At 46.3% G+C, this 15,112-nt stretch overlaps 1 protein-coding gene across 2 annotated transcripts in view; it reads left to right on the top strand.

Moving 5' to 3' along the window:
• Nucleotides 1–5,711, top strand: part of IGSF11 (immunoglobulin superfamily member 11) — a 110,871-nt gene extending 105,160 nt beyond the window's left edge. For both annotated transcript variants that reach the window (XM_065063178.1, XM_065063173.1), the window contains exons 4-7: nt 417–572; nt 1,574–1,696; nt 1,928–2,078; nt 2,779–5,711. In XM_065063178.1, the coding sequence (XP_064919250.1) occupies nt 417–572; nt 1,574–1,696; nt 1,928–2,078; nt 2,779–3,229 (881 nt within the window). In that variant the 3' untranslated portion in view covers nt 3,230–5,711. The remainder of the gene's footprint in view (nt 1–416; nt 573–1,573; nt 1,697–1,927; nt 2,079–2,778) is intronic.
• Nucleotides 5,712–15,112: the final 9,401 nt, after the last annotated feature.

Raw genomic sequence — 15,112 nt, 5'->3', positions numbered from 1 at the left:
AATACTGGATGCTCCCTAGGATGTTAAATACTCCAAAGTACGTGCCATTAAAGGGATATGAAGCAAAACTCAACCACAGCAAATTCTGTCTGCAGCTCTGTTAGCTCCCACCACAATTGCTGTCTCAAACACAGAAATGTTCACCTTCTTTTTCTCTAGGAGGGGACCTAGGAGTACTGGGTCCTGTGAAAATCAGCAGTAGTCTGTAACCTTGATGTGCTGGTGGGTCAGGAATCTTTGTGAATTATCATCCCCCAGACCTTAATGGGTTTTTATCTGCTGCCTCCCTCTTGTCCCCTTGTCAGCTCATGCCAGTGACCTTGCTTTCCCTAGCCGCATGTGTCCAGAAAGAGCCTGTCCCCCACTGTTTGGTCATGTTTCCTGATCTGCTGTCACTTTCCCCTCTTCTCTCGCAGTTCCTCCTTCTGCTCCACTTTGCAGAATCCAGGGGTCCCTGGATGTGGGCAGCGATATCACACTGACCTGCAGCTCAGAAGAAGGCATCCCCCGGCCAACATACCTCTGGGAGAAACTGGACAATGTTCCCAAGTTGCCCCCAACTGCCACACAAGGTGCTCATTCTGTTGATTATCCTACTGTTTCCCAGGTGATAGCCTGGGCTTTCCTTTGTCTGAGCTGCCAGAGGTGGCATGGCTCATTGAGTGTCTGCCATCTCTTGCATGTTTGCTTTACTGGAACGAAGATTCCTAGAGCCCATGGTGGACTAGGTACCCTCCAGTGGTCACTTAAATTTTCAGGGCTTTTTTTTGGTACAGAAGCATGTTCCCCATTGAGGAGCAAGTGTTTGGTTGAATGGGAGGGAGAGAACATGGTTGCCAGATGTTGGCATGTGGCTGGAGATTTCAGCTGCCGACTCACCTGTATTTCAAACTAAATGAAAGACTCATAGATTGAAAACTGGGAGAACGGAGGCAGAATCATCCCAGGAAAATACTGCCAGCTTCTCACGCTGAGGCCACCCTTCTCCAATAAATTACTGCCAGAACTGCCTTTCAGATATGTGTAAAAGCAAGGCTCAGATCAGACTGGGTATTTCCCAGCCCCAAGTACCATCCAGAAGATTTCTTAACATAGGTGTCCTGACAAAGTAGTGATAGCTGTACTTTTGCCTTTTATCTTGTTGTATTTTAAGAATACTCAAGCATTTAAGTTTTACATAATTCAGGAATGAGGAAAATTCGTAGAGCAGGGGCAGGGAGCCCAGGGATGGGAGACGAAGGATTCTGCAGGGCAGGACTGAATTTAACGGATGGATCTGGGTGTAGGTAATTGCACATCTCGTCTTTCCTGCCTTTTCTCACACAATGCTGAGAGTCCCAAGCTTTCATTTGCAGAAATTCATCTATAAGAAGAAAAAGAAACATCTAGTATAAGCTCCTTAAGACCTAATCTTGTGTGTGTGCGTGTGCACAATGCTTCCATCTCAAGGTTATTTCTTAATTTATTTCTCCTTAAGAATCTCACACCAAAATTCTCTGTTTGCTGGCTTTGCCTTTTCATGGTTTTCGTGAAGGGGGGGAGGGATTTAAATCCTTCTTTTCTCTCTGACTAGACCAAGTCCAGGGCACTGTCACTCTCCGAAATATCAGCACTGTGTCCTCAGGTCTTTACCAATGTGTGGCTTCAAATGCCATTGGAACCAGCACTTGCCTTCTGGACCTGCAAGTCATTGCACGTAAGTATTTTTCCAAGGGAGGCTTGGCCACCTGCTTCTGTCTTGTGACAGTAAACTGTGTAACCATGTTTGCGGTGAGCCACCATGTGCCTCTCTATCAGAAGATCATTGTGCCTTGGAATGGGGACGTTGCCTTTCCCTGCTCCCAAGCCACAGTAGCTCCAAATGCTCATGGACAGCCACAGCCCAGCTCTGATTTCTTCTCCATTCTCTATTCAATCGTCCCCACAGCCCACCCTCGGAGCATTGGCCTGATTGCAGGAGCGGTGGCCACAGGTGCGGTCGTGCTTGTTGTTTGCATTGTGTTGGTGGCCGTGGCACTGTTTTACTGGAAAAATAAACACAAAGAAGAAGAAGAGGAGGAGATTCCCAATGAGATAAGGTAAGAGCCAGGGAAAGCTGGTGTCAGGGGACCTCTGATCACCCAGCAAAAGCAGCAGCTGGTAAGAAGGCAATCAGAAAATTCACTCTTGCTAATGATGAGTGTGTTGCCCTGGGCCAGGGGAAGATGTCCGTATCTGTCCAGAAAAAGGAGAGAGCAGATGAAGAATAGTAATGACACATTTTGTTTTGAACATTGCCTTTATTGAGAAGTTTGTTTTGACATTGTTAGCTCCATAGGAGAGTGTCTCTGCACATGGTGGGGATCCTGACCCACAATACCAGACAGTGATAGCTGAAAAGCCTTGGAGATACAACTGTAATCTCTGATTTTAAAGCCACAGTGTTTCCTTCTGGTAGCTTCCTGCAACTCTCCTTAGGATCAGCTTCTTTGGTTGTACAGGTACAGTTGTATTGACTGCCAGAGCACCAGTGGCTGTGACAACCCCTGGTTTTGCCCCCCTAAACACATGAGCACAGGTTCTTAGCATCAGTGATGTGCACACAGAGCAATTAATGTGCACAGACCTGGGTCTTGCAAAGAGGCATGAGCAAATAGGCCAAGGAGGAATGCTGGTTCATGTTGCTGCTGTCCTTCACCTTGAATTGATGGCATTGACCCCAGCAGGGGGTGGTGGTGGGGAGTGTCCTGGCAAGTGGAGCATCATCCTCCATGTACCCACACACCCTCTCTTTCCTAGGGAGGATGACCTGCCGCCCAAATGCTCCTCTGCTGCAAAGACATTCCATGCCGACGCATCCTCGTCAGAGAATGACACCCTCACCTCATCCAACACCTACAACAGCCGCTACTGGAACGACCCCAAAGCCAACCATGCCACAGACTCCTTCACCCGCTTCAGCAACAGCAATGATGCCCAGCAGCCCCCTTTCTCCCGCTCGGGGAGCACGAGCACCCGCCCCATCTATGCCAACGGCGGCCACCCGTCCCCGGCTCCCCCTAAGACGCTGGTGGTGACGGCCAGCACGGCGCCGTCCCCTCAGGAGGTGATCCGGAGCAACGGCTCAGTCAGCAGGAAGCAACGGCCGCCGCACACGCGCTCCTATGCCGTCAGCCAGGCCACGCTGGAGCGGATTGGGGCTGTCCCCGTCATGGTGCCCGCACAGAGCCGGGCCGGCTCACTTGTGTAAGGCCAAGCTGGCAGCCAAGAGCTGAGCAAGGGGCCTTTTGCTGGGGAGAAGAGACCATACTCCTTCCTGAAAGGCTGTGAGGTGGTGGAGGGACACACGCACGCCTCTCCCCCCTGCCCTCCCCTGCCGAGGCCGCTGCTGGACGGTGGGACAGCCCCAGCTATGCCACATCCCCCCTCAGCTGTCAGGGCTCCTTGTGCTGGTGGACACCACAGACGCGCCAAGGCCAGGGGAGCAGGGAGGTCGGGACGCACTCCTGGCTGCTGGTCTCCAGCTGGGACATGTGCCTGGCGCTGACCTTGGCGGGGACTTTTACTTTTGTTTCCCGTTGGTTTTGTTGAGGGTCGATTCCATCCATTTGGGTCTTTCAGGGAGGTTTTGGGAGATATATATATATATTTTTTTTTTTTTTCTGTTGTTGTTGCTGTTTTATTTCCATGAGGATGACAGCCTGCATTGTGGCAGGGAGGGCTGAGCGGGGAGAGGTACTGAGGCAGGATATGCCTCAACATGGTTGTCCCAGTCTTCTCCCCAAGGCCTTGACCCCACTGCCAGGTGAGGAGGGTGGTGGGCTGAGGTTGGGTATGAGGAGACCCGGGCCGGGCTGGAGGGGTGAGATGGAGGCACAGCAGCCAACCAGCCCAAGTGAGCAGCTGGGTGAGAACATAGACCAGGGAGCGTTTGTCTTTTTTTTTTGCAATTCTTCCCCTACCCCAACACGCACACACAGATACACACAGGTCCTCGTCAGGCCGGGTGATTTTCCTGCGCTAGCTCAGGGTGCGTGGAATGTCTTTTCCTGAGGGACTCCATGCAGGCGAGGGTGCCTCGCTGCTGCTGCTGCTGTAGGGCTCACTTTTTTATTTTTTGGGTGTTTCTGGGGTTATTCAGGAGGCAGAGAGGAGCAGCGTGGTGTGGCAGAGCAGCATGCAGGTCCAGAGGTGTCTGCTGCCCCTGGGCTAATCTGTTTTGGGGCAGGTGGCTTCAAACCCCACAACACTAGTGTTTGCATGGTTGGTTGCCTTATCGGGCTGTCCAGGTCTGGCTGGCATGGCACATGTTGTGCTTGAGGTCCATCCATGGAAGCATCACATTTTTCATCCCTGCTTTCCCACACGCACAGATTTCCCGGACGCTGAGGTTGACAGGATTTGTTTCCAAACCGCTTTCCTTAGAGTGAAATCAGGGGCTTAATAGAGGGGGTGACCCTGTGAAAGCCCATGTGCTATGTCTCTGCCTCCTCTACTTCCCTTAACGTCCCAGGGCTGGGCACTGGTGGCATCTGCCAGTGGTTCTGCCATCTCCACACAGCCAGGGAGTTGGTTATGGCTGGCACCTATTATTTTTCTATTGCAACTGAATAGCCTTAATCAAAGCCAAGAGCTGAAACTGCTGAAGGAACCTGGTGCCATTTGGAGGGCTGGAATGAGGTCTGGGACCCTCCTAGAGAGCACAGGCTCAAGGGGTCCATGGTTGGACGGGTGCCTTGGCCCTCCTGCATAACACCAGCCCTGGCACATGTAAAGGCAGTGATCACCTCCAAAAGAACCAGAGCCCTCTCAGGTCTGCTCTTGGAAAAGCAATGTGGGGAGTCACAGGTGACTTTCCGCAGCTCTTACATTGGAAAAAGGGTCTGTTTATTCCAACAGACTCTTCCTCATCCCCACTTCCCTTGTCCCGGCACGGCTTTACTTTCCCTAGCAGTGTACAAACCTTGGGCAGGGACTTCTGCCTAAGCAGTACCTTTCAGATGTAAGCACAGACTTTGAGGAAGAGGAGGGAGAGGTGAGGGCTGGGTTCCCACATGGGCACACTGGTGTTTTGGGAGGTTGGGGGCTCTCAGGCAGCACTAAGTTTGAAGCTTGGCTCAGATTTTGTGCCTTTTTTGAAAAAAAAAGGAAAAGGAAAAGGAAAAAGAGAAAGAGGGAAAAAAGAGAAAGAAAATGAGAAAGAAAGAAAAAAAAAGACAAAGACGAAGAAGAAAAAGAAAAAGAAAAGGAAAAAGAAAAAGAAAAAGAAAAAGAAAAAGAAAAAGAAAAAGAAAAAGAAAAAGAAAAAGAAAAAGAAGAAAAGTCTAACCTCTCTTCTTCCCCCCTCTACACCACTCCATCCAGAGTGGGTGCAAACCCCTGCCGTGGTGCAGATAGGCAGCTGCTCTGTGCATGTTTCACCAGAGCAGTCCTCTTTCCTGCCTGTCTACTCACTTTGCTGCTGGGTGGTAGGATTGATGGGGAAGAAGAGTGGTTTGGAAACCCTAATGTGGGAGGAAAAATGAAAACAATCAAAGAAAAGCCCAGACACACTCACTCTGCTTTTGTAACAACCCTTGTGTGACATTTACAGGAACACTGCCCTCAGCGGGTCCCCTCCTCTATTGGGAAAGCTCTTCTGGTTCCTACCCTCCATAAGACTGTTTGCTCCTCTTTCTTTGTTCTTTCTAATTGTCTAAAATTCAATAAAACTGTTCATATAAAAAACAGGACTTCTTACTACCTGCTGCTGCTTTCCTTTACTCCGGCCCCCTACCTAACTCTGTAACTACAATGAATTTGGCTGTTAATGCTCATCCTTGATATGACTGTCAGTAAACAGTGACCGTGCAACCAAGACCTGCATGTTATTAGGCCAGCCAGTTTCGTGGTGAACCCTGGTACTATAGCTTTGTTTTTCTCATTCATAATAATCTGACATGCTGCCCTTGAAGGTACAATTTCCCAGGCTTGCAAGGTCTCTACTTCTCTAGACAAAGGTGAGTTTTATTTTCTGTCATTTGGTGGGGGATATATTTTACAGCTTTGAGTGATGTGGGAAAATGTTTTTTAAAATTGCCTAACTTTGCTCATGTATTGTTTTTCCAATCTGAAACATAGCATGTTCATCCTAGATTCAAAATCTAAGGCAGTCAGAAGGATGGTCCTCACTGACTTTATTGGGCTTTTGAATAAGCTTGGTGAGGGACACTGCCAGGAAATTAACAAAAGTGCTGATCTGCATAGGCAGAGCATGGAAAATTTCAGTCTCTGAACATTCACACTTCCAGGGTATAAGGGGACTGGGAAGCAGATACTTCTTAGTCCATATCAACAGCTTCTGGCAGAAGGTTATTATTAGTTAGGGCAACCCAACGTTTTGCACTTTTTCTCTCCATGTTTCATTTTCCCTACTTCTCTATAATCCCCAAGATATTCTGAGATTATTATTAAAACAAAAAACCTACAGATCCAACAGCAGTGGTAATTCAGCCCTGCTGCACATGCATTGTGTTCTCATTCCTTGGTATTTTTCAACACCTAGCTTAAAATACTCCTGTAAAAGTTTTTTCAGCTATAGGCCTTAGACTAAATGAGATGACTGCATTGCCATTTTCAGAGAGTTGCCATAGGAAACTTAGAGTTTGCATTTTACGTCTTTTGATTGTGCAACCTTGATGTGACATTAATAGCACCTTTGCATTTTATTCCCATGATAGCCCTGTCTGTATTAGGCTACACTATCCATTCCTTCTCACTGGCTTGCCACTTACCTCATTCTCTTGCATGTCTCTGTCTATTGATCTACAGCAGAATTTCCTAAGATTAAGGATAGTTTACTAGGTTTGTGCAGCACCTAGTATGCTGGAACTTTAGCATTTAAATTGTACCTGGTGAGGCATTGCTTCTATACAAATATCTAGCCAAAAATGATGCCAGTTAGATGACTTGATAGTGCTCTGGAGTGACAATCATCAAAAAGCAAACAAAGGTTCAAGCTATTATGGTTCTAAGTGGAAGTTACTACTGAAATTGTTACTTGAAATTTCAATATATATCAGTTATATCACCTTCCACAGAACAATATCAGAAGGAAACTTGTTTTAGCACAAGCATTAACTCTACGTATGAGTGCTGAGACAGAAAAATAATGATGAGAGGATGCTTCACACTTTAGAAGTGGGCATCTTTTTAAAGGTTGGTATGGATGAGAGCTCAGTTAAAAACATTTGGGAAATCTGGTTCGTAGACTATAAGAAGTTGGGTTTTTTTTTAACTTACAAAGCTTTTGGACTTGGATCTGCTGATTCATCTGAAACAAACCAAACCAAACCAAAAAACAAAAACCAACAACAGAAAGAAAAAAAAAAAAAAAAAAAAAAACAAGGAAAAACAACAAACAAAACCAAACCAAACACATGAAAGAAACCCCACCAAAACCAAGATGCATGTACTTCAACAAACTCTTCTTGCCAGAACACAGATGAGTTTCCAGCAGAAGCCAGTCTACCAGGCGGTATCCTGTCCAAAACTGCTTGGCTTCCCCAAAAAGACCTGGAGTGCTCAGGAGATCAGTTCTCCTTATGTCATAGTTTAGGTCCTCATAAAGAGTATCTCCAATCAGAGTAGTCTCAGATTACACCCAGGACCAGGGTAACTGAGTGATTGATTTGGTACTGGACAGAGGAAATCAAGCTGAATTGTTTTTACTCCCCCTTTCCCCCACCAAAAGGGAAGATACCGGAGGAATTTTTGTGATAAATTCCTGGTTTCATCAAACACACTGATGCGGTTTTACAGGTTACTGGATTTCTCCTGGAAGCAACATTTTGCATTCCATGTTCATCTGCTTTAGGCACACAAGAACCTTTCTGTGTCTGCACTCTAACCATGATCTTCCCAGCCATGGTGCTGCTGGTTTGTGAGCAAGTGGATGAGTCTGTGCCTGTGTGTACCAACACCAAGTGCACCCAAAATGGTTCAGCAGATTCTGTTAAGAGGGTCTTGAACATTTCTAAGACAGAAGGCAGGGAAAACTGAGGAGACAGATCCCTCTCACACATTCGCTTCAGAGCAAACACATGTCCTCCTATTAACTCATATGGCCTCTATTAAAGGGAGGCATGGAGCAGAGCTATTGTGAGCTGTCTTGATGACTGAGCCACCCTTTTCCCTGCGTTGTTTCCAAGTGCTGCTGGTCATCCTGCCTGCAGCTTGTTCTCCTGATGCCAGGAAAGCAGGAGTCCCCCCACCATGCCTTCATTACAGCTCTGCTCTTGTGAGTAAGGCAACATGTGCTTGTAAGGATCAGGAATATGGGTGCTGAGAAAGGGAATTCAGCGTGACCTGAGCAATGTCTCTCCTCAGGTGGGGAGTAGGCGAACCTTAGGGACAAAGCAAGACTTGAAAGCAGGGAGAGTGAAAGGCTTTGACTTTTTTTTTTTTCAGACTGCTTTCTTCCATGTTTGTCTCTGCATGCTGCAAATGCTGGGAGGATATTACCAAGATTACAGGTCTGTGACCTCCTAAGCAAGGAGAGGCACACACAAGACATGTTGTGAGCTGGGAACTAGCTCAGAACTCTTGTTGCCAGCTGCGAGTAGCGCAGAGACAGGTTTCATTAGGTCATCTACATGGCCATGGCATGGGGAGCAGCAGAAAATATATGGCAAGAGTTTCAAGCACAGATTGCTGAATGCGTTTTTTTGAGGGAGGAGGAACTTGGTAGCCTTGGGACTTTCCAGTTCTAGGGCTCTGAAATATTTTATTTGATGAGTTTCCATAGATAACGACAGTTAAAAAGCACTTTACTTTCCCTGTGGTAGAGGCTCCTTTGCTTTAGAGAACAGTGCTGATGTGCAGGAATGGGACAGTGCACATAGCTAAGGATCAGACTCTTCACTAAGCCTTCTAATGCCATTTTCTGCTAGTTGTTTGTTCCTGATTTCCTCCTTTCCCCCACTTCCTCAGTAACATGTTTGAATGAGAAAGTGGGTTGACAGGAAATTTAATCTATCCGCGTAGAAAAAAAACCACAAGCAAACAAAACCACCCCCCTGAAACAAATAGCAGCAAAGAAGAGAGGGGATTAAGACACAGCTTGCATGGCTGGCTGGCAAGTGATTCTTTAGCATTGGATGTAGCCTGGGTCAGGTCATGGATTTGGTCTTATTAAATCATATTTGGGAAGGGATGATGACTTGCTTCTAGTTGATATGCTTTAATGGGAAAATGGATGTGATGCAGGCACACAGAGAAACATTGGCTAAGGGGCTTGATACAGTAAAGCCCAGATGCTCTGTTGTTTAGCTCTCTTGTGTGTAAACCCACTATGTTTGGTACAGAGGCTGAGCTACACAGCCTCGCTTCTCGCTTCCTGGGTACTATCAATATCCACAGAATTTCTCTGAAGTAGTTCTTTTCTTGAAAGATCTCAAAGTGCTTTGGCAAGCCGACTATAGCAGTCACCAGGTCATTGTCCATGTGGACATGTACGAGGGGGAAAAGGTGTGTGATTTGGGTTGCAGCAGCAGTACTTTTAGCTGTGGCAGTTTCTAAGAATGCAAACTAGCCTAGTGAGTTGCTACTCTTTTTTAGTGCTCTGCATCACTGTAGAACCTTTCCACTCATGATCCTCTCCTATCTCCTTAAACTGAGTCTTGTGATGAAAGTATATATGTCCCTGTGTCCCACATGAAGAACTAAAGGCAGCAGAGGCTGGAATTAGCTCAGCAGAGAAGGCAGTGTGGCATTAGATTCTCAAAATTAAGATGCATAATTAGGGCTAGAAACTATTACAGAAATGTGTCATGATCATCACTGGTGCTTCTTCCTTTTGGCTCTGCTTTGCTGCTGTGACAAATATTCACAAACCCCAAAACTGCCTTTTTATGACACGAACCACGGAAGTGGGTTAACAAGCACATAGACCTCCCCCTGCCAGCAGCTCTTCCCTGGATGTGCTTACTCAATGTTTGCAGTACGCAGTTTGTTCCTGCTGCCTGTAAATGCAATCTCCATGTTCTCAGTTTTCTTTACTCATCTTCCTTGCTTTTGAATGCATCCTCCACACACCCATCCATGCTCATGTACGTGAAAAAATACTGAAAGCGGGCATGACTGCAAATCCCCCATTCCTTTGCTCAGCCCAGTCACCTGGAACAGGCATCCCATTTGTGTTTCAGGCTAACCTGTTGCACATCTTTCAATTCACAATGGGTTTTGCCACTCCTCCTGCCCTTCCACAAGTTGCACGCTGGTCTTGGGTAAGTTGGTTATTTCTGGAAGAGTAAACAGGGAGGTTTGGGGCTGTTGTCCGAAGAGCGGCTGAACACCAGTCATTTATTCACTCGCTGTCCAGATTTGGGTCACAAAGCTCGCTTTTTGGTGGCTCTACGATGACATCCTCTGGAGGGAAGAAGAACTGCATCGGTTGCTCTCGTCCACTTGTTCAGCCTGTTTGCACCAAGCTCCACTTCCTCACTGACTCGAAGATTGGTTTCCTTCCTTTGTGGTTCTGCAAATAATAAAGTGCTCTGTTCCTTGAGTATGAACACCTTTTCCTTTTCTCCTATGATTGTCACTCAGGAGCTGCCTTCAGTGCTGTGGTGTCTGCTATGCTGTGGTGAAGAGACTTGAGTGCTTTTCACCATGGCTTGCCTTCAGCTTCCCAGCTCCTCCTCTTGTTCTGATGGCCTGTGATTCAAAGGCATGGGAAACGGGCTGGTGTGTGTGTGTGTGGCTGGGGAACCGATGGGCCACAATAGTGTAAAAAGCTGCTGTTTCCTTATTTAACTGTATCCACCAGTGCAATTGACTTCTTATGGGCTCACAACTGGCTTAAATTTGTCCTTCTGCTCTGCTGCTGAGGTTGAGAGGGCCTGTCTGGTTGAATTTTGTAGCTCCTCCACACTGGAGCAAATATTCAGAGCTTAGGAGAGCACCCAGCAGAGGAGTCAATGCAAACTAAGCTTTATGTACCTGCCAGCCAGCTCTGGGGGATCCAAAGCTTCAGTGACTTTGTGAAACCAGGACCCATGTCCATGCTCAGTAATGAGCCCAGATTAGTTACAACATCAAGGACATCTAGAGTTTGAATTCAGATGTGAGAGCAAAGTACTTGTTCAAGCAAGTCTGGTGAGGTTTTGGTTCAAAAGGTAAGGTGATTATATGTAACCTTTTCAAATTTAACTTTCTTTTCATCTATGCGTGGGCAAGAAATAGAAAACAGGACCCTAATAGATTTGGGATGTGACCAAGTCTCCAAAGCTTTTCAGGTTATATAGAACCATTTCCAGCCCCAGGCAGTGGGGTTCCCAGAATATTAGAAATCAGAGCTTGGTTCTGGATCTGTGTTTACCAAAAGCTGGTCTATTAAATGGTCCAAACCACAGTTCTAAGACCAGCTACTCAACAAATACAGTTTACCTTTGAAATGCAGCTTATAATCCAGATTTCTGTGCCATGCCCTCATTTCTATTCTTGCCAGTCAAGTCAAGAGCATAGAGCCCATGGGTCTTTTCTGGTAGCCTTTCAGCTGGACTTTAGTATAAATGTTGTGCCCTCCATCTCTCCGCAGCACACACTAGGTACACAGTAGGTCCAGCCTTTCTTTCAACTGAAACAAAGCTCCTTGTCCACTGACTGGAAGGGAGCTGCAGCTTGCTGGCTGTGTCGTATTTCTGAGCACGGAGTGCAAGGTCTGAATGAAAATTGATGAAATCAGTCTCTGCTAGTTTTAAATTATTTTTGTTGACCACAAAAGATTATTGGGCTACAGATTTTTTTATTTTTTAAGCAAAGGTTTTTGGAAGTTAATTTGTACTGTCTTTCTTGTAGATGTAATGGCCACACAGCTTTGCATCGTATTTTAGTTCTCAAAAACTTAAATATCAGTATTAGACTTGTGTTATCCAGAGCTCTTGCAAGTCTGTTGCTTGTTAGTGTGAAGCACAGAGGGTAGGGAACAACCCTCACATAAATGCAACTGCTACACAAGGTACTAGTGGAAGAGAACAGGTACTAGGTGCTAAGTCATTTGGAACATAGTCGTTATGATTCTTCCCAATGTACTGATTTTTTAAGATGCTTTTTGTTGTTCATTTAAAGCTTCTGGTGGCGTTTTTGCTGCTAAGTTATGCTTAAGAGACAGGAAGAGTATCCCTTTTTCATACTAGCAGATTGCCTTTAACATTTGTACTGTCAAGGCCATTGAAGTCACTGGTAATGGCTCCCCACCTGCAATTTTCTCCCGGTCTTTAGCAGCAATAGGATCAGGCATAAAATGAAATTGTGGTGTGGCTTAGAGAAGTAAAGAGAAACCTCTGTTACCTTGTCCCCATCTGAGAGTAGCATACAATGAAATGGAGTTCTTAAACTGATTGAGTTACCTTGGTGCAAAGCCTGCTGTGTGTGTGCATGCATTTCAGGCTGAGAGCAGTGTAGTTTGATTTAGGGGAAATGGATGACGGCACTATTCGGTTAACTTGCAGCAGGGGTATTCACCCACAGTAGCACCCCAGTGCACTGAACAGTGGTTTTCAGGCCAGCTGGTATTGAAGCCATAAAACATCTTCATATAGCGGAGTTGTTAGCCAAGTTATATTCAGCAGCCAGTCACATCTCAGACCCTAGGGAGTTAAATTCAAACTCCTTTTTGAACTTATATTTAAGTGCTCTTCAAATAATTTTCTATTTTGTAGGTGTGTGATTTATATCCTTTAAGGGAGGGAAATTACTCAAGAGGATAGAAAAAAAGCACTTTAAATGAAGACAAATACACTAGGTGCTAGCAGACGTGCTGTTGGGCTACTAGTCAGACCTGGGTTCCACCCTCAGCTTGTCACTGACTTGCAGCGTGACCTGAGCTAAGTAGGGATGCAGGCATCCATCCTTAGGGGCCACAGCGGGACCTATTGGTTAATATCAACATAGGAGCCCAAGAGTGAAAATGTTACCCTTAGTCTCTCTAAAATTTTTGTTCCCAACTTGGAAAATTGTATAATAATAAAAAACAGGCTTGAGAATGGCTTCAAAAAATCATCTAATCTGCACACACATGCACATGCACACACGTGCACACACTCCCACACAGGGTCTGACCTGTTCAACTGTATTTAATCCCTTGCTGAAAGATGGTTAACCTGCTCTTAAAGATGTCTGCTCAGAGAATCCCCCATATTACTAGGCATGGGGATAAAAGGGAATGCTTCCAATATTGGCTTTGACTGACCGCCTTCTAAGAGTTTTATTTTTAAGGATAATCCACATATTTCTTCATACACACATTGACAGCTCTGGCTATTAACTTTGCCAGACTACAGAGAGGTTATGCTAGGACTATACAGATCTATTTACTTCTCATTAGTTTACTTGTAACCAGAGACTAAGATTTTTCTTAGTGCTAACCTGTGTTTTCAAAACTTCCTAGTTCCTTCCCTCCTCTCTTTTGGGGTTGCAATTCTTCAAAGCAGGTGAAGAGCCACAGTCAAACTAGCTCTTAAGAGATGCAAGAAGGGATTTAATTCAGTTCCAGTCACCTTCAGCAAACCTGGTGGCTTCCTCCAGTGGACACGAAAGACATCAGGGGCAGGTTTTATCTAACATCAAGCAAACTCAATCCCCAGGGTTGTTCCCTAGGCACAAGAGAACTGTGTTATTACCTCCACAGGCAGATTGTCATGATTGTCATGTCACACAGCCTTGAAATAGGGCCCATCTACTGGGGAACAGCAGGTGGGATTTTAAGACTTGCCCCACTGATTGAAGGAGCATTGCTGCTCTGTAGAGTGGTGCAAAGGTCACTTCCAGTTGACTTCTCTGTAAACTGGTGCCAGGACCTTGTCAATTCAATGCCCCGACATGTGGCAGCTCAGCTTTTTTTCAGGATACCAGGTAGAAGCTTCAGCTTTGTTGCTTGGGCTGCTCCTGACAGGATCACATAACCACAGAATCACAGAATGTTAGGGATTGGAAGGGACCTCGAAAGATCTTCCAGTCCAATCCCCCTGCCAGAGCAGGAACACCTAGATGAGGTTACACAGGAAGACGTCCAGGCGGGTTTTGAATGTCTCCAGAGAAGGAGACTCCACAACCCCCCTGGGCAGCCTGTTCCAGTGCTCTGGCACCCTCACTGAGAAGAAGTTTCTTCTCAAATTTAAGTGGAACCTCCTGTGTTCCAGTTTGTACCCATTACCCCTTGTCCTATCACTGGTTGTCACCGAGAAGAGCCTGGCTCCATCCTCGTGACACTCACCCTTTATATATCTGTAAACTTTAATGAGGTCACCTCTCAGTCTCCTCCAAGCTAAAGAGACCCAGCTCCCTCAGCCTTTCCTCATAAAGGAGATGCTCCACTCCATCATCTTTGTTGCTGTGCACTGGACTCTCTCCAGCAGTTCCCTGTCCTTCTTGAACTGAGGGGCCCAGAACTGGTCTCACCAGGTGGTCTCACCAGGGCAGAGTAGAGGGGAAGGAGAACCTCTCTCGACCTACTAACCATCCCCCTTCTGATACACCCCAAGATGCCATTGGCCTTCCTGACCACAAGGGCACAGTGCTGGCTCACGGTCATCCTGCTGTCCACCAGGACCCCCAGGCCCCTTTTCCCTACACTGCTCTCTAATAGGTCATTCCCCAACTTATACTGGTACCTGGGGTTGTTCCTGCCCAGATGCAAGACCCTACACTTTCCCTTGTTATATTTCATTAAATTTTTCCTCTCCCAACTCTTCAGCCTGTCCAGGTCCCGCTGGATGGCAGCACAGCCTTCTGGTGTGTCAGCCATTCCTCCCAGCTTCGTGTCATCAGCAAACTTGCTGATAGTGCACTCTATTCCCTCATCCAAATAATTTATGAATATATTTAACAATACAGGCCCCAGTACTGACTTTTGAGTCACTCCACTAGATACAGGCCTCCAACTAGACTGCGTCATTGACCATGACTCTCTGGTGTCTTCCCTTCAGCCAGTTTGCAGTCCACCTCACTACCCGATCATCCAAACCGCACTCCCTCAGTTTAGCTATAAGGATGCTGTGGGAGACTGTGTCAAATGCCTTACTCAAGTCAAGGTAGATCACGTCCACCGCTCTGCCATCATCCATCCATCTTGTTATGTCCTCATAAAAGTCAA

This window comes from Columba livia, chromosome 1 (genome assembly GCF_036013475.1).
Source record: "Columba livia isolate bColLiv1 breed racing homer chromosome 1, bColLiv1.pat.W.v2, whole genome shotgun sequence".
NCBI lineage: Eukaryota > Metazoa > Chordata > Aves > Columbiformes > Columbidae > Columba > Columba livia.
The sequence above is the reverse complement of the archived record's forward strand: the minus strand, read 5'-3'. Positions and strand labels throughout refer to the sequence as shown.